Below are 19,154 nucleotides of genomic sequence, written 5' to 3' on the forward strand. Positions count from 1 at the left end.
TCCCCTAAAAAATAAAGGCAAACAAATCAAGATAAATAAAACCACAAGAAAAACAGATTCATGGTCAAAGCAAAAATATTGTTTTGATGCGGCTGTGCTATTTTTCAGTATTTTTTCCCCCCCAAAGCTGATGCCAATCTTTCTTTTTTTTTATTTCAAGTTTTGATTTCAATGCCAGTGTCCTTGTTTCATGCCAAATTTTATTTTAAATGCCAACAGCTTCCTACAATCCCAGAGGTACATTAATTATACGATCACTGTGACGATGCTTTAAAGACTTTATTTCACGGCATCTGGGAGCCTTTATAGCACTTGACAGAGAAGCCTCAACTGTTTTAGTTGCCTACTAGGCTCACGTACAAACCGTGTCTTTCCCCAACTGTGGGTTCATGTGCAGCTCATGCTGTTTATGTATTGACGAACCCTTTCTTTTCCACTCCTCACCTCTTTTTCATCACGTGCCGTTTACAAATACTAAAAGATCTGAATTAAGTCAGTGGTAGCCAGATATTTTTTTATTTCTTTGGAGCCCATGGTGGTATTGAAAGAGCAGATACTGTAACTGACAAATAACCATTTAAACACATTACATCCTGCGTTTGCTTCTGCATTACTTGAATAAATGCAAATCTCAAATGCAATAGTTGTTCACAGCAAAAAAAATATCCATCATTTTGGCTTCTGTTCGGTCTCTGGCTGCAAACATCACCTCATTTCCAAATCCAGAAGCTCCACCTGAACACAACCAGAGCTTGTCATTATTACCGCAACCTTTGCAGTACCTGAAGGCAAGGGATACAGGGTTTTGTTTTTTTTAGATCCATAAATTATTCATAGAGAGTATTACATACACAGATTAGGCAGAAGCATGCAGCTTTCACTCTGGTTGAGCTGTGTTTTTTCCTTTCAACCACCTGACAGAGAACAAGGGCGGTACTGCCTCAGACCTGTGCCATTTGCTTTGATGATCCGCTTTCATGAAGAACTTAACTGCCATTATTTTACCAGAAAAAAACATTTATAGGGGATTTTCTTTTACGCAGAGCTGTCTTGTTTGCCAGTCAGGATTTCTGCTTGTAAATTCAGGATAAGGCTAGGAAAAACAAGTCCAAGGAAGACATTTAATTTGTGGACACGCTTTACAGACAAGTATGCACAATTGACCATTTGTCAGTACAAAAACATGCTTTACAGTGCAACCTAGAGCAAAGCAACATCAGTTTGATTTTTGGTAGGAAGGAGCGAAAATGCAGCAATGACAAAAACCAAGTATACCAGAACCAAATCTATTACCCCTGGTAGAAAGCTTGTTGGTTAAACCGGACTGCATTGTCGGTTTAAAAGTCGAAAAATCAGTGCATGAATTCTAAAATCCCTTTTCTAATGTGCTTTGAAGATCCTTTTAATTACATGCAGGAAACAAGGGAAAATGTGCAGTACGGACAGAATGCAATGCTATGTTGATTGAGTTTGTTCAGGTGAATATACTGTAGTTGTACTGTTTGTGTAACGTCTTTGTATTGAGCTGTCTGCTGTAGTGCAGCAGACATCACTGCAGCAGCAATAGAAGTATGCGTTAGGAGGAGGCATTGGTTGCCCTCTAGTGATAATAGCAGGTACTCGGTGTGTTTCGAAGCCTCAGTTGATATCTGAACAGCATAGACAGATCACTGTATAATTCAGTAGGTGCAGAGCTTTTGGCAGAGTATCAATGGCTCTGAATCTGAGAACATTGGGTTATTCTGCATCCAGAATTAAGATTTCACATGTACAAGTCCCTTTGTATTAAGTCTACATTCTACAGCCTTTATACAGCAGGAGAATTGTGTCAGAAAAACCTAAAAAACAGGACACTTTAGCACATGTCAGCATTTCTAGACCTCGTGTCTAACAATCTATGGCTTAGAGACATATATTTCTATAACAGCACATAGTCTCGTAGCCCCACATCCTATTCTACAAGTCTGACAACAAACTTTACATTCATTTTGTCACACTTGTGCTTCAGATGTTTGAAACAAAATAATAAAAAAAACATTTACTTCCAAGAGTTTATAGTACCTACAGTGTCTTTTAACTCAGTAGCCAAACCGTCCATGTGCTCAGGTTTGTAGACATGATCACCAATTAATGTGACGTATGAATGGATCCAGGCTAACTTGTCCCTTTTTTCTTGTACGCTGTCCAACTTTAATCCGGATCCGGCTTTTCTATCAGAGAGTCTTATAGGACTTTGCACCCTCAGATGGCAGCATAACTGTCCGTGTCCAAGTCCGAGGCCTCAGCCTCATCTGCAGATCCAGTCAGCGACGGGTAGGGCCGTGGCTGGTCTAAGTTGACGTAGTGGATCTTCAGACTGATGTAGTGCTCTCCTTCCAGACAGGACAGGATGTGTTGTACGTCTGCAGCCAGGCTACTGAAGCTAGGTCTGCACTCGGGCTCCGGCTCCCAACACGTCAGCATGATATTATAGCTGTGGAATAAATGTGTAAATGAGTGAATGAGTAAGTACGTGAGTAAATATGTAAGCAAGTAAGTGAACTATTGAATGTCATTGTGAGCTTAAAAATAATATATTAAACTGGAGATAGATAGATAGATAGATAGATAGATAGATAGATAGATAGATAGATAGATAGATAGATAGATAGATAGATAGATAGATAGATAGATAGATACTGCAGAGATGGTGTTATGTCATTGTGTTATGTGATGTTTAAAGGTGCAGGTATGATTCTTACAGAGTATTGGGGCAAAACTGTGGCTGGGGAAGCCGGCGTCCCTTCAACAAGTAGTGTGTGATGTCGTAGGGGTCCACATCTGGATATGGGCTAGCACCTCTGGTCAACAGCTCCCACATTAAGATGCCATATGACCACTGGGAAACAGATAAGCAATATATTGTAGATGCATGCATGATCGTTGTAACGAGCATATTTCAGTGGACTGGATAAAGCACACTCACCACGTCAGACTTGATAGTGAACTTTTGTGTTTGCAGGCTTTCGATGGCCATCCACTTCACTGGCAGCTTTACCCGTTTCTGATCTTGAATGCTGTAGTACTCCTTGTCATAAATGTCCCTGGCCATGCCGAAGTCAGCCACCTTTACTGTGAAGGTTTCATCCAGCCTGAAAAGAAAACATCATGTTCCAGATCGCATACTTTTTCTTTTTTACTTTTATTACATACAGTACTGCCGCTGCCCTTACAAATAAGTACTGTTGTATGCAGTACGCATACAATTGGGACATACTACTTCTTCATAACATTGCACCTTGAATTTTGACCCTCTTGCTGATATATCCACTGCGCAGATGCTGGTTTGCAAACTGCAGAACGCGACCAGATGTAGTAGGACATCCTGGTATTTTTACTGCATTTGACATACTATGCATTGGGACTAGGCACAATTTAATGCCACTATTCCATTAAACACACTGATTTTAATTATGGCATATTTTAATAAGTGATCGAATTTATAAGAATCATTAGACCTTATTTATTATTATATTTATTTCTTTATTGACACCTTCACTGTAATGTTTATCAAGACATGCCACAATGTATTGGGACTAAATCTTTATTCTGGCATACTAAATAGTATGGTAGTATGGGTATTGGAACGCACAGCATCTCTCAGCCAGTTCCTGTTAAGATGACACATCTCTAGACTCAAAGTTTGCTCAAGAGGAACAAGGTGAACTTTAATTTACACCCATTTGGAAAATCAGTGTTGATGAACAGTGATGTTCTCGTGCACAGGTGGGATGCAGAAATAGTGAAGTCTAATTCTCTCCAAGAAAGCCAAAAGGAGTTTTTCCCAAAATGTTGCATTAGTCCTTTAACATGTATGAGCAAATAAACAGATCATTAAAAACAGAAATACTATTCCACCAGTGTCTCAACTATGTATCATCCCAAGAGGCCTTCAGATGGAGTCTATCGATCTATCTTGCTATGAGAGATTTTTTAAAAATCTAAAATTTCAAATACACTGTCATGCTTTTAATTTGGTGGGATCATCAGAGATATTTCTTTTTTTTATCCATTTAAAATACTTGAAAAAGAAAACTTTAATTATGTTAAAGAAAAATAAAAAAAGATGTAACAGTAGTCAGGTATATTTATTATCCTTTTTGGGTTTTACTAACTTTGTGATGTTATTTTTAAGGATTAATAAATGTCTCTGTCGTAAGTAGTGCAGTTGACCATAAAACACTACCAACCAACACTAGTATTTGTTGCTTACATTAAATCAATAAAGATGTTCCATAAATTAAATAAACCTTTATAATGCATCACGTAGATGTTGCGTAAACTTGTGTGACAAAGCTTTTCCACTGACATGTCACAGGCCAGTAATCAGTGTATGATTCACACTCACATGCAGTTACGAGCAGCCAGGTCTCTGTGGACAAATTTTTTCAGGGCTAAATACTCCATCCCCTTGGCAACCTGAAGCCCAAAGCCTATCAGGTCTTTCACTGTCGGGTTCTGTGGAGGACAAACAAGTATCAGACAGAGCTGACCCACCCAAACGCCCATGATCTAACATACTAAATATAACCATGACCCTATACTGGTGCAGGAAGTTTCATTGCGTAATTTACCCGTTTCTCGGAGCGGATGAAATGACGCACATCCCCATGCTTCATATACGGTAGAACCACCAGAGGGAGCCCTTCTTTAGGCAGCATGATGCCCAGCAGAGATAGTATGTTGGGGTGGTGGAAGCCTTTCATGATGATGCCCTCTCTGAGGAACTGGTCCACTTCCCCCACATCTGTGATCCCTGTTAATACAACACAGATAAACGTTATACAGACTAATCCAACAGCCAAGAGCTCATATAATGCTGATTTCAATTATTTTAAAAAAAGGTATTCACATACTGTTCAGTGACTTAACAGCACAGTGGGTCTCTTGCTTATTGCTGTCTATCAGGTATCCATGATAAACTGTACCAAAGTGGCCTGCAGAAGAAGAAAACATGGTTATTATTCATATTTTGTGCTAAAATAGTCGAAGGAAAGAACAAAACATTATAAAAGACTTACCTTTGCCGATTATCTGGCTATCCTCAATTCGGAGCATATCAGCAGGGATCAGGACGTCTTTGACCTCTTCAAGAAGGTCAGAACTTAGACTGACCATTGAGATATTGTCCCGTGGCATTAGAGGAATGGACAGATGATCATGGCTGGCAGCATACGCTAAGCCTTGGAAGGCCATTCCTCCTGAACCTGATGTTTGACTGGACAGATCTACTGTGGAACGCAAGAGGAAACACACCATGAAGATGCACTTAAAGGTCATTGCAACTTTTGTTATTACCCTTACCAAACAGACTACTACAGTACGTAACAGACAAATGGAGACCGTCTAATACTCAGATGGAAATTCTGCCAGTTACTTTGAAATGATTACAATCTATGAATATTTTACCCCTTCATTGGTCGGGCTGTTCTTTATCCCGTTACCCCCCCGACTTTGGTTCACCACAAAGATATAGAGAAATTAAACCAATTTGTGCCGTGATATCTACATCTATCTATTTATTTAGCAGTCTCTGTATTTATTATTTATGAAAAATATATATTTTAAAAGCTGTACTTCCTAGGGCTGCTGCTGATGAAGAAGAGGGAAGGGGATAAATAGACAGAAGAACCAATTAACAGTTACAGTAATATGGATTATGAATGAATTTGGATGTCTCACCTCGTCTGTAGTCACCTGTCGGGGAGTAATCGAGAGCGCTGCCCATGCGGCTCCGTGAAAGCCTTGTAGACAAACGACCCTCTATATTGGCTGAAAGGATACATATGATAAATTATATTACTGAACAATAGACTATGAAAACACAGTAAAGTATGTCAAAAGTCAAAAAGCAGGTCACGGTTGGTCAGGTTAATAATAAATAGACCATACTGCAGCAGGATGAAATTATTCAAGATATCCTCACCTCTCTTTTTCTTCCTCAAGTGGATCATCACAATCAATGCAAGGCCAGCACCTGCTGCCAATGCGGCAAAGATGCCCAGAAAAATGCCCACAATCACCATGGTGTTGTTGTTGTCATCGTTGACTACTCTACCCACACTATAAACTTCCCCATTCACAGACACCTACAGTAGTAGAACAGACAATGACTCTCGTTAAACATATTTAATTTAAAGTTATTCAGGTTAAGGTTGATGAGTTAAAAGTAGACTCCCTCACCTCGACAGGCAGTCCCTCACTGGGAATAACCCGGTCTATGTCGATCCTGCAGGTCAGCTCATTTAACAGAACCTGGGCGTTGCAGTTCACACCCCCAACGGTCATTATGATCTTCATGCATGTGCTCACTGTATTCAGTTTGCTATGCTGTTACATATGTGAAAAAATGAGAAGAATGCACAAATATTAATAATTGTGCTGTGCAAGTATTGTTGTTATTGAGATTTTAATACAACAACATTTAATAGATGTTTGGAAAAAAAAACTGTAGTGTAAGAGTGTGTAAACTTACATGCAGTGAAACTTCCGTCTCTCCTGGTTTCATACGATGTTCCTTGGCATCATTTTCAAAGGGAATGATTTTGACATCATGGTGGTAGTCAAAACGTCCCTTCCAAAGGTTACTTTTCCCATCCATGTGAATAGAAATCTCTCCTGTTTCAGACTTTTCTCCTGGCATTTCCTCTGGAAAAGCAGGGGCCCAGCACTCCATATACGTGGCATTTCTTGTGCCGTTGCAGACCTTAAATGTAGGATTGATAGCATTATTCAGATACATTTTTTGGTATATTTGTTGAAATTCTCATTACATCCAAACAGCAATCAATAAATCAAATGCTAATTAGTACCCTTACTCGGGTACTAATTTATCAGTTCCCTGCTGTCATCGCTAGAGGGCAACAAACACTCGTGATTTTAAATACGCAGATCAACACCTCCTAGCATCAACATAGACGTATAGACTCAGGAACTGATAATGCTTAAAAATATATAAATTTTTCAGGTTAATCAACTTAGCATTGATTAACTTTAGAGTTGCTATTTTATTCCTTTTCATGCATTAATCGCTAATTAGAGGAGAAGTGTGTCGAGGCTTGTGTCTTTGTCGCAGGGCTGCTGTGAGTGTACTTTTAAGTCTGTTTGCCAGCATGGAACACTTATACCCTTTGCACACCAATGACCTTTTGTTAATTCAAACCAAGCCAGTCAACCCGGGTTAAACCCTGGTCAGGACAATTCAGATACGACCTGGGTCACATCCGGGAGAAATGCGTACTAATTAGCTCAGGTGTTAGAACTGGATCGGGTGGGTTACAGGTCTGGAGGATTATAGAGAGAGGAGATGATAGTGGCATCATCAGCATAAAATGTCACAGAATGATGCATGTTTTTGGGATAGAGTGTAGGATCCTCCCCCAACGAAATGTGAAGGTATTTGACTCAAAACTATGCAATTTTACATAATTTTGGACCATTATATTACTATAGATAATGCCCAAAAAGCTTAAAGACAAAACTTGCTATAGTTGAATAAATATTTTATTATTTACACATATCACAGCCTTCGCTTGAACATTTAATTCTACTGGCAATGTTTGCCCTGTAAAATCATATTCTTTAGGTTAAATCAAAGGATCAGATTCAGAAAGCTGGACATGGTTTTATCAGTGCGTAAAATCACATCGCATTAGTAAACAACCAGGTCCGAACTAGCCCTCTAATATAATGACTGGTAGATGATTCGCTCTTATTGGCGATATTATGTGCTGCTTTTGCAAGACGTGAACATTGTAAAGATGCATTACAGCACCCTCGTTGTCACCCCTCCCCCGTGCAGTTCCGCGCGTCGGCTCGACCGGGTGCTCTCCATTGTTTTTACGCAGCGCAAAAACGCGCTGTAATAGCAGGGAAAACCCCGATTTTTGAAAATCAATCTTAAAACTTCTGTGTCGACGCAGCCACACAGTCAATAACACGGAGCTAATGCATGAGAAGTGCATTGAAATCACAACTACCTAACAGTTATTAACAGGCATAATAGGACAGCAATTTTCTGCTAGAATGAGTATGACTGGCCATCCGTTGCTTAAACAGTTTAATGACCTGGTTTGAATTGAACTGAAATGTAAGTAATTTAATTGAATAATGTGTCTGTAAAGATTTAAACAAGGATAAAATCAAAGTGTTAACTTACTCGTTCATAAAGTTGCAGGTTGGGAAGTGTATTTTTGGAAGTGTACTGAACCACAGTTTTGTGGGCCGAGTCCAGATTCTGACCTTCTATCACCAGCCTGGATCCCCTGTAGGACAGTATAAATGAGCAAGTTAATAATAATAAATAATAACATTGACTTGTTTGTTTAATTATGATTAGGCAATGGAAGGTATATTTTGGAGTGATATCACTTAATTTGGAGTCCATTAATAAGATCAGAGCAGACTGGGATCAGTGTCTTACCTTATGAAACTGCAGTTAGGATGTACAGAGGTTATAACAGGGTTTGTCTTGTAGAAGAACATCTTCGTGGTCGTCACTTGAAAGTTGTCGATTAAGATTTTCACAGGTACCTTCCCAACACCTGCTGCTGCAGCTGCTGTGTGGCAGACGATGGAAGAAGTCTCACTTCCTCCAGAAGCACTGAAAGGAAAAGAAATCACAGTAACCAAATGTGTACGATACATCTGAACACAGTGAAATGAATGTGTTGTAAAGCCATTAGTCATGTATTAGCAAAAGAAGTAGTCTCCTGTGTTGCTCACCTGTGAATGTTGCACTTCTTGTTAGCAACGAAGACGTCTCTCTGTATCCCAGAATTCAGATATCTGCCTGTCAGTGTCACCGTCGTTCCTCCAAACACGGGTCCATAGTCAGGCCTGATTTCTGTTATGCTCGGCTCCTGGTTAGACGCAGGTGAAATATTTTCGCACTCAATAGTGTTACATTATACATACAATTTACACAAATAAAGACAGTATACAGAGCTCATTATACCCTGTGACAATGTAGTCAGGGGTATATAGCGCTCCGCGTGTCCTTCCGTCCGTCCGTTCGCGTGTCACATTTCCGTTTCCGTAGCAGAACTCAGAAACTATTTAACTTAGGATCTTCAAATTTGACAGTTAGTTAATTAGTTAATGCCCATTAGTTCCAAGAGGGCAAAACCTTTGGCCCTACTTTAGTAGCGGTCAAGCAGTGAGCGGGGGTATGTGAGCCATGCTCACTTTTGCCTTGTTTTAAAACTGTTTCAATTGCATACAATTTCTCACCACAAAAGAGAAGCCAGGCATCTGAGCTGAGCCTTCAATTGAGTAGGGGCCCTCCACTTTCCCCTCGAGCACTTCCAGGGTGATGGTGAGGTTCTGGTTTGGTGTGTTTTCCTGAATCTTGCATACCAGCCTGCGTTAAAGGACACAAGAAATGACAACGTATGAATTATGTAGATGAAGATATTCCAGACAGAAATGAACAGCAGCAATGAGACAGAAACATTTCCACAGTACTCAAAAAAACGTTTCAACAATTTTGTTTAGGAAGAAATGCTACTTTTATGTAAACACTAGCCAGCGACACCACACTATTAGAGAAAAATGCTCTATACAATATCCAGAGCGTTAATATAACAGCAAACAACTATTAGTTATGTAAAGATATAGAGGAGTGATGTCTACCTGAGCAGAGAATGAAGTCACTCTCCCTCTGTGTGTGTTGTAATCTGAGCTTCTCCATGCTTTGTTGACATGGCAACAACACACACATGGCTGTGCGTGCTTTTGCATGTCTCTGCATGTGAGCTCATGGCTGCCGCTCTGCACTGCTCTCATACGTCAGTTACAGCTGATAACATCGTCACGACCGATGCTACCATTGCGGGAGCATAGCCACAACGTCTCTCGTTTTGTATCCATTTTTATAATTTAAACTAATAAATATTTCTCATCCCTAGTAAACTTGTTGGCTTGTGGCTAGCAGTACTTCCCACATAAATGCTGAGAAAATGAACTGTGTCTGTCATTGTGTGCACGTACGATACTCACACTTCACTGGTGCTCTTTTCAGGCAGGACGGTACACAAGGTCCCTGAGCCCACTGTGATGATGTGGGTCTTGCCGCTGATGATGGTGGGTAGCAGAGAAGACTGAAACTCCCAACCACAAATTGTCACTTCTGTCTCAGCACCAGCAGGGGTCATCTTAGGGAAAAACTGCAGAGAACAAGGGATATCATCCAGAGCAATCAGCATCTCAGTACAATCAGTGTGATCAGTGTAACTTTATGACTCATGTTGCTTAAACTTGACACAATGGATGGCATCAGATCTACCTCTGTTATGACAGGTGCGCATGAGGCGTCGTTCCACTGCGAGGTGCACTCATGTTGCCTCGAGCAGCTGCCTGAACACCAGCCGCAGCTCATGAAGCGTGGAGCCCTCAAACAAATGGAGCATGTCAAAAAATGTGCACACCCCGGTCCTGCAGAGGGCACCCTGAACATCTTGATCAAGGAGAGAGGAGGACGAGGGTGGGGTGAGCCACATGTAACAGAGAAAGACAGTCAAAAGGTAAGCAGGAAAACATGGATTAATATATTGCTCGGCATTATAAAAAATCTCACCCTCTCCTACAGATCAACCCAGAGGAGCATACTGGATTAATACTCTTAACATATTTAAGAAACACTAAACTAAATGAAGTACTGAATTTGTCATGTGTAACTGATTACACTTAATGGATGTAGTACTTGTACTTTCTGTACTTTATCCTCCTAACTTTAAAGGTACAGTGTGTAGGATTTGGTGGAGTCTAGTGGTGTGGTTGCAGATTGCAACCAGCTGAGTACCCCTCAGCTCACTCCTCCCTTTCCAAGACTGCCGTAACGTGGGTTGCCGAGTGCAAAACAGTGATAACGCCGTTCGCCACACTCAGAGGTCATCTTTACCATAATATAACTACTTTAGGAGCAACGGAATTCAGACGGCAGCTGGCGGTACCACGGTTTAGCACTCTGTGGCTCACGTTACCGCAGTTTCAGTGTGTCGGAGAACTACGGTGGCCTTCGGGTAACGTAAAAACGTGAAATTCTCTCTCTAGAGCCGGGATTTGGTTTGTCGGTTCTGGGCTACTGGAGCAACATGGCGGACTCCGTGAAGCGGACCCGCTCTCTATGTAGATATGAAGGGCTCATTCTAAGCTAACGAAAACACAACGATTCTTAGTTTCAGGTGATTTTACACTAATGAAAGCATAGTTATAATATTATTTTCCATTTCTGCTAATAGATCCCCTGAAATGTTGCACACTGTTCCTTTAAGATAATCTGTGTTGTTTTGTTAATGGTGTGATTATAGTGTATGGGGTGTGGCACTTGGACATTGGTTATGGCAGCTCCCACCATTGGATCCATTATCCAATAGATTTGAAATCCTTTTCAACCAATTATCCAATGACAAATGTAAACCTATTAAACAATAGAGTGGTGCAGGAATGAGTCCTGAAACCCAGAAATGAGTTAGCATTTTAGCAATTCCGGTTTACTCGACTGGAAGTCACTGGGTTTTTATTTAGATGCCTGAAAAAAGGTCTTTGGTTTACACAAGCTTAAGACCTTTTAACGTTTGTTCTACAACTTAAAATACATCAGTAAATACCCCACTCTTGAATGTTGAAGCCTTTATGTGTCTTAAAAAAAGGCAGCTGCTAACAAGTGGCTAAATGAGAGTACTAGACATCATCGCGCCGACTCATCCGCACTCGCACTGATGCAACCGTGGTGTAATGTTAGTTCTTCACTTCACTTCTGGTGATTGCATTTACAATTCAAAAATCATAAAGTGGAGTTCATTTGTGAAGATTATCTTGCTGAACAAAAAGTGTAAGTATCAAAAACTTGTGTTTGTCACAGAGTTCATTTTCTGCAATAATCCAAAACAAAATGGAAAAATCCCATTGGCTTTTTGTCGAGGGAACCAGGGCGATGCTAACTTCCTGGTTGGCCTATAAACATATGTCATCCCTGCAACACCCTATTACTACCTAGTCTAACGATTAAAGGTTGCAAATCAATCGATAGACATTACAAAATGTACCTTATTTCCCACTGCGAAGAGAAGTGAATCATTTGAGTACACCACTGCTGTCCTGGACACTTGGGTTTCTCCAAGAGAATAGTTGGCAAAAACAAAAGGCTTGTACATCCCAAGAATCACCTAAAACACACAAAGCGGAGAGGTAATGTCACAAGGATTTTCATTTGGCTGACAGACAGTAAAAATATACAAATGTTTAGGTTAGACATTTAAAGTAGTGTTTATAGTGAGTACGGGTGTAATACATTCAAACTGCAGAGGCACATCACATAAGGACTCTACTATTTCATCCTCAGGCACATTGCTACCTGTAGTATCCGGCCATCTGAGGTACCAAAGTGTCCCAGCGTGTGATCCCCGATTGTGGTGACCAGGACAGAAGTGAAAAGGACGTCTGTCATCTTACTGTTGAAGAGGTCATTTCTGGAGAACGACTTTGACACCAGAGTGGGTTTGTTGCTGCATGTGTCATTACCTTCAGAGATCTACGCAAGCAGGAGAAACACATACAGAACAAGGGTGTTTTAGTCAGCAAATCACATCTGTCAGAATCAGTCTCCCTCTAAACACATTAACGTGCACATTATTGAGCGTGTTAAAAAAGAGACTGTTTTAATTAATCCTTTTAGGAAGGAAGTGCTGCCTCGCCTCCAGTCATATAGGAACAAGCTCATAACAAGGTCATAAAACAGCAGTGACTCCAGCTCCATATGTTGACGTGGTGACTGTTTCTCAGTTCAGATTGTCAGCTACTGAAACATCTAACACAGGGGTCTCAAACTCGCGGCCCGCGGGCCAATTGCGGCCCGCAAGACGATATTTTGTGGCCCCCACCTTGATATGAAAGTTTAATGTTAGTGCGGCCCGCAAAGTTTTTTTTGGGGGCATTTTTTCATTTTTATTGACAGGACAGTGGATAGAGTCTTGGAAAGGGGGGAGAGAGAGAGTGGATGCGGAAAGGGCCACAGGCCGGATTCGAACCCGAGCCGCCGCGGTCAGGACCAAGTCTTGTTACATGGGCGCCCGCTCTACCAACTGAGCTAACCAGGCGCCCTCGGCCCGCGAGTTTTATGTGAATGGCAGTTTGCCGTTGAAGGTCCCTTTGTTGCGCGAGCCCGAGCTGAACGAACCTACCAATCACAGCGGGGTATATGGCTCCCGGGGACGGGCAATCGGCCGGGCTTGATGCAAGCAGAGAAACATTTCACAACAACTGTGGCGGCGCCCGTGTAACATCGCATAAGCTTGATTAAAGCTTGATTTATACTTCTGCGTTGAATCGACGCCGTAGCCTGACGTGCACCTCTCCAGAAATGTAACTACACGTCGCGGCGACGCAGACCGCAACAGCTGTGATTGGTCCAGTCTCTCAGCGATGCTGAGCGGCCAGGACCAAGTTCTACTTCTCTCTGCCTCCATCTTTTCAATGTTTGTTCACACAAATCCACTCAGATATATTGTCTCTTTTCGGCGTTGCAGTAATGTCAGTAAAAGTTCTGTGGTTCAACAGTTATTAGCTCCAACTCCGCTCAGTTTCTGTTTGTAGTACAAGAAGAAGAAGGAAACTCATAGAGACGCCGCCGCCAACTAGCGGTTTGGTGGTGTAATTGCAGAGCAACACAAACACAGTGGAACCAGTGACACCAAGTGGAATGAATATATATCTTGTCACACAGCCCCAATCATGTCTTTTTCAAAGCCTGCAGTGAAGAGAAAGGTTGGTGACGAGCACAGACAATTTCAGGAAAAGTGGGAGACGCAATAGAGGCCATGTTCAGAAGAACCGTTCATGTTCTTCAATGTTCCATTAATGTTCAGGACAGTTCATGTTCAGAAGAACCCATTCAAGTTAAAGAACTGTTAATAATGACGTTTGAGAAGATTGTTGTTTTTTTTAACAAAGCTCCTTTTGTGGCCCAGCCTCACCCAGACTCTGCCTCCAGCGGCCCCCAGGTAAATTGAGTTTGAGACCACTGATCTAACATCTGATGATGACAGATGTGTGTGGATGGTTGGCAGAGCATGAAGTACTTTGGTTAATAAAGAGTAATTATTCAATAAAAAAAGAGGGGATACGTCAAACTAATGTTAAACATTCCACTGCAAAGCAATTTAGCGTACCTGCCCCAGCATGCCCCGGTTTGCGTCTCACTATGAATGCCCTATATTCACGTCATTTGATCTTTTCAGTCACTTTGTATTTCAGCATTTGAAGCTTGAATTCATATCCAAGTTATTGTATTGTACAAACCAGCTTTAACCATAACTCTAACCCATCATTTATTGATTGAGTAAAAGAGTGATTCTTTCCTTCCTGCCCCTCTCTTCTTCAATGTTATACCCATTTCCTGCTCAAATAACGTAATGCGTAAAAGCCAGGCACAGCCCAACACTGTCCCTCCCCTTGAAATTCCACCTTTTTTTATCAGCAGGATTTATAACTCGTGTTTGTTGGCACACATTCCTGTAGGTGTACACATGGCTGTGAGAGCTCAAAGGACACAGTTTGAACTCCGCAAAAGGGAAAAGACCACACCTTTATCATTTGTTTGAGCGCCACAGCTCTATTCAGTGAGGTTGTTTTGAGAGTGAACCCTGCGTGTTCTTTTAGGTTTAGGTTCAACCCACCAAGCCGTCTTTAATTTCCAATACTTTTCTCCTCTTGTAGCTGATAAGAATTGCAGCAAAGTTAATGTAATGATTGAGCTTTAAAGCTCTGTACCGTAAACTGTTGCCACCCTTTCACAGAGAAAGACTTAAACTTAACAGAGCAGAGAAATGGTGTGGCAATGTGCAGGTCACACTGCTGACTCATCCACCAATCCCAGTTCTCTCATATCTGGCCCGGCTCTCTGACACACCTTCAACCAGAGTTGCAACAGCCGTACGCTGTACCAGTAGTCAAGATTTACTTTATACTATTGCTCAAGACAATATGAAACTGTAGGCTTAATGATAAACTGCACCATTCCGGTCACAGGTGATTTAATTACACAGTGTTTGTCTGGATAGGTCACTTCCTGTCTGGGCGCAGGGCGACCTTTGCACTGTTCCTCTGCTCTGACGACAGTCGGGCATAAAAAAAAAAAAAAGAGTTACTCACTTCGTGTGGGCAGCTCTCGCACGGCTGGAAGTGACAGAGACCTCTGGACAGCTGCTCTGTTCCTGACGTGCAGCAGACATTCACGCCTTTATCAATCTCCTTGTTTACTTCAGTCAAAGGGAAGGCACACAGGGCTGAGTGTTTTTGAGGTTCGCCACGCTCGTTCACCTTTGCAAACACCCCATACAGAATGTCTTCTGCCACTTTCACCCCCATCTCATCCGCCAACTTCTTCCCCGCGTGCCCAAAGTGTGCCGCCTGTAGCCCGTTGTACAAAATGAACCTGGAACCCTCTGTCTGTCTCCTCCTGCGCTTTGAGTAGTAGCGGCACTCCAGGACCACCTCTCTGTACGTCCACACCTCGGGTATTGTTATCGTCAGCCGTCCCAGACGAGTCTGAAAGGCTGAATTGCTCTTGGATGGACTTTCTCTCTGCAGGGACAGGAAGTAGACGTACTCCTTGGTGGAGAAGCTGTAGATGTAATCAATCTTGTAAGAGTCCCGTAGACTGGGGAGCACCATCAGGCCATTCATGATCATTTGAAAGCCATCGTCAGTTGAAAGTGGCCTCAACACTGATATTGACCTGCGTGGGTACCTCTGTGTCACTTTGTCATTGACAGAGGCCGCTACAAAGAAGAGGGTTGTGGCCCCCTGATCAACCATGGTGACTTTGGTGCCGAGGGGGCTGGCCAGACAGTCTGGACAGTCGGTTGGAGAGTTCTGCTCCTTTTTGTATAAACACGTAGGCTCAGGCTGTGGTAAGCCAATGTCAATGAAGTGACAGATCCCATGCTGAGTGCTCCCACAGATGTACAAGTAGGGATCTGGAAATAAAGAAAGATCCAAAAGCAGAACCTCATTGTCTGTATCCACTGGATCCCCAAGATCTATCTCTATGTCACACACCCCACATGTTTCACATTCAGGACTGCCAACAGGTCCAGTTTTCACCACCCATAGTTGTTCCATCGCATAGTTGACTGCGTGTACTGCATTCTGGCATCCAACATACACGTCTGAGTGATACTTCTCCCGGTTAAAAGCTATGTTCTGAATAGGTTTGTCTGTTTGGAAGTGGGGGAGGGAGTATTTTACAGTGAAATCCACCGGCCTGCGTTGAGCAGAAGTACATGTGTACTGCCCTGAGGCTGTTTGTGTTTGTATCCATATGCATACTGTCAGCAGGGCAACCCAAGTGACCATCTCCACGTCACAGTCCACCGCAGGGATCGAGTGCTACCTATGAGATACTTTCCTCAAATAACACATTATGAGGAACCAGCAGGAGCTCTGTGAGAGGAAACACAGGAGGAATGTTGAGATTTAACAGTCAGACAGAGAGCAGTAACATCTGATTCTCACATGCAACAGAGATTCACTGCTTTTGAAGTGGAGGTGGATACTGTAAACATCTTAGCTTGTTTAAACTGAGAAATGCAGCATGAGGAACTGAGGAAAGAGGAAAAAGGAAAAAGTATCAGCTGCCGAGCCCCGTGATAACATCTACAATGTCAGATAAGTAAGACGTGATATGCACAGATATGGCTGTGAAACTCATTGAGTGATCAAGCTGATAAAGCCAGTGGAAAAATAACATGTTGGCAGAGTCAAGATAAAATCTGTGGTGGGCAAGACATGACGTGCTGCAACATGTGGAGCAACTATGGAAATGTTCAGCCCCCAGAGCAAAACACAGAATAAACAGATAACAACTAAGCCTCAATTTGTCAAAAAGTAAAAAATAAATGGGCACTCATATGCAAATGATTCAGTAGTTATCCTGTATGACAATTTTAATACACCCTTGTGCAATGGACAACTATTTTAAATGTTTCAAAACAGAGAAGAACACACAATAAGCATTAAATGACTGATCATTTGTATTGATATCTGCTATAATTACATATCCTGTGCAGGTAGGTGATGAGAGGTGAATTATGAAAAAGTGAGTTCAGTTATTTATTAACGTGGACCAATAGCTACTCTAGACATATCCATAAAAATATAAATATATTTAATTAATAAAGAAAAAACATCTTACCTGGCTGTGAAAAGGGGGATGTCGCTGTGATTAGTCCAACAGTCTCAAAATGTGAATTCTTGACGAGATAAATATCCTGTGTTAGTGAAGCTCCACTCACTCACCTGACAGCCCAGAGTCCCACTGATAGAGTTCACTCTGACTCTGAACTACTGGAGATAAACTACAGCCTACACATGAAAACAGGATCTAACACTCGCCTTCAAAATAAGAGCGTCCTCATTGCGGGAATGTGATGTTTAATGAGTCGTTTTTATTGCTTTCAGCAAAAGTTTGAGGCATCAACTAATATGACTATTGTTTATTAGATTTATGATTTATTACTGATTAGATTGTTATTCAATAATGAGATAAAACTTTATTGATCTCTGAATTCACGTTGCTGTAGTCTAAAGAGGGAAGAAACAAAGAATTTGCATATTTTAAATAATAGATACAAAAAAAAATCATGGATGTGTAGAGTTAAGGATGGATGTGTGTGTGTGTGTGTGTGTGTATACTGTATATGTGTATATATATATATATATATTATGTATATCCCTATAATTTTTTCTTACTTTTCTGTATTTCGATATTGCTTATCCTGCCTGTTTATAATATTATATAGATATCACTTTTGTGCCTTTGACTCTATTTAATTTCCTAATGACTCCAATGCTAGATGCATTATTTGTAAGAACCATGAAAATGAGCCTTGACTGCATAAGTGTTAAACATGACATTTGAGAGGAGAAATTATGGAAATGGTATTCAAAAGCTTTCTAAATTATATTCATTACAACTGAAGTCTAATAATTATTTAAGATTCAAGATTCAAGATGTTTATTGTCACGCCGGTTATACAAGTACAATCGTATTAAATACTTTTTGCTGGGAAGCTCCATTAAATAATAAATAATAAAAGGAAATACTTTGTACAAGGGTATATTAAGAACATATTTATGCTATAACAATTAAGCACACAGATCATAATATAGTTCACACAGAATGACATTTAAGATCAAGTATGTAGAAAAATGTAACAACTGAATTTAAACATCCTTGAATTTGAGCAGAACTGTGAGTTTATGGTTTAAATATAAGTGGCCTATTAATTCAGATTGTCCCCATGCTCTGTCACTGCATGACCTAACATTATATAAACTGAATAGTTTTTTTTTACCCTTTTGCAACACGAATTGTAGTTCCACCTCATTCATATTCAACAAGTTAATCGACATGTATTAGTCCCAATCAGGAAACATGTTCTGGAGCAGGGGTCAGCAACCTTTACTATCAAAAGAGCCATTTTAGGAAAAAAAAAATGTGTCTGGAGCCGCAAAACATTTGATCATTGTGATGAAGGTAACACAGTTTATAGTCTAAGTATATTGTATATAAGTCTAATGCAGTGAAGGCCAAAGAGCAAATGTACTACGGCGTATTAGGGCCACATTGAGAGAAAAAAAAAATCAAAGATTTCCAGAATAAAGTCGCAATATTATTAGAAAAAAGTCATACTATAACGAGAATAAAGTCATAACTTAACGAGAAAAAAATAAATTAACACGTAAAATTACTACTTTATAATATTATGACTTTATTCTGATATTACGACTTTTTTCCCGTAAACCTATGACTTTATTTTCATAATACTACGACTATTTTTCTCGTAAACCTATGACTTATTCTCGTAATATTATGACTTTATTCTCGAAATCTCAGATTATTTTTTTTCCCTCAATGTGGTCCTAATACTCCGTCGTACCGTCGTACCATAGACCTACAACAATGATAAATAAAAATGAAAATGTAAACTAAAAACAGTTATTCATTTTTACAAATAACTGGAGAGGCGCTTCAGAGCCACAGGTTGCTGACCCCTGCTCTGGAGTAAAAGATTTCAGATTTATTTTGAAAGTTGAAGACCGGAAGTGCTGTC

General features: G+C 40.8%; 1 protein-coding gene across 2 annotated transcripts; it reads right to left on the reverse strand.

The window, feature by feature from the left end:
• Nucleotides 1-1,107: 1,107 nt before the first annotated feature.
• Nucleotides 1,108-17,380, reverse strand: LOC141773361 (macrophage-stimulating protein receptor-like). 2 transcript variants are annotated; one of them, XM_074645248.1, is made up of 21 exons: nucleotides 17,234-17,380; nucleotides 15,190-16,482; nucleotides 12,395-12,571; nucleotides 12,087-12,206; nucleotides 10,325-10,495; nucleotides 10,039-10,205; nucleotides 9,271-9,400; nucleotides 8,764-8,900; nucleotides 8,462-8,641; nucleotides 8,198-8,303; nucleotides 6,515-6,745; nucleotides 6,223-6,369; nucleotides 5,966-6,128; nucleotides 5,722-5,811; nucleotides 5,061-5,270; nucleotides 4,896-4,976; nucleotides 4,614-4,795; nucleotides 4,388-4,497; nucleotides 2,966-3,131; nucleotides 2,742-2,878; nucleotides 1,108-2,473 (listed from the first exon to the last, which is right to left on the reverse strand). In XM_074645248.1, exons 2-21 carry the CDS (start codon nucleotides 16,393-16,395, stop codon nucleotides 2,242-2,244), a joined length of 4,143 nt encoding a protein of 1,380 aa, XP_074501349.1. In that variant the 5' UTR covers nucleotides 16,396-16,482; nucleotides 17,234-17,380; the 3' UTR covers nucleotides 1,108-2,241. The 2 variants fall into 2 exon arrangements, with proteins under 2 accessions (XP_074501349.1, XP_074501350.1); XM_074645249.1 differs by having other exon boundaries at nucleotides 15,190-16,641; nucleotides 17,234-17,370.
• Nucleotides 17,381-19,154: the final 1,774 nt, after the last annotated feature.

The sequence above is a fragment of the Sebastes fasciatus genome, chromosome 1 (genome assembly GCF_043250625.1).
Source record: "Sebastes fasciatus isolate fSebFas1 chromosome 1, fSebFas1.pri, whole genome shotgun sequence".
NCBI lineage: Eukaryota > Metazoa > Chordata > Actinopteri > Perciformes > Sebastidae > Sebastes > Sebastes fasciatus.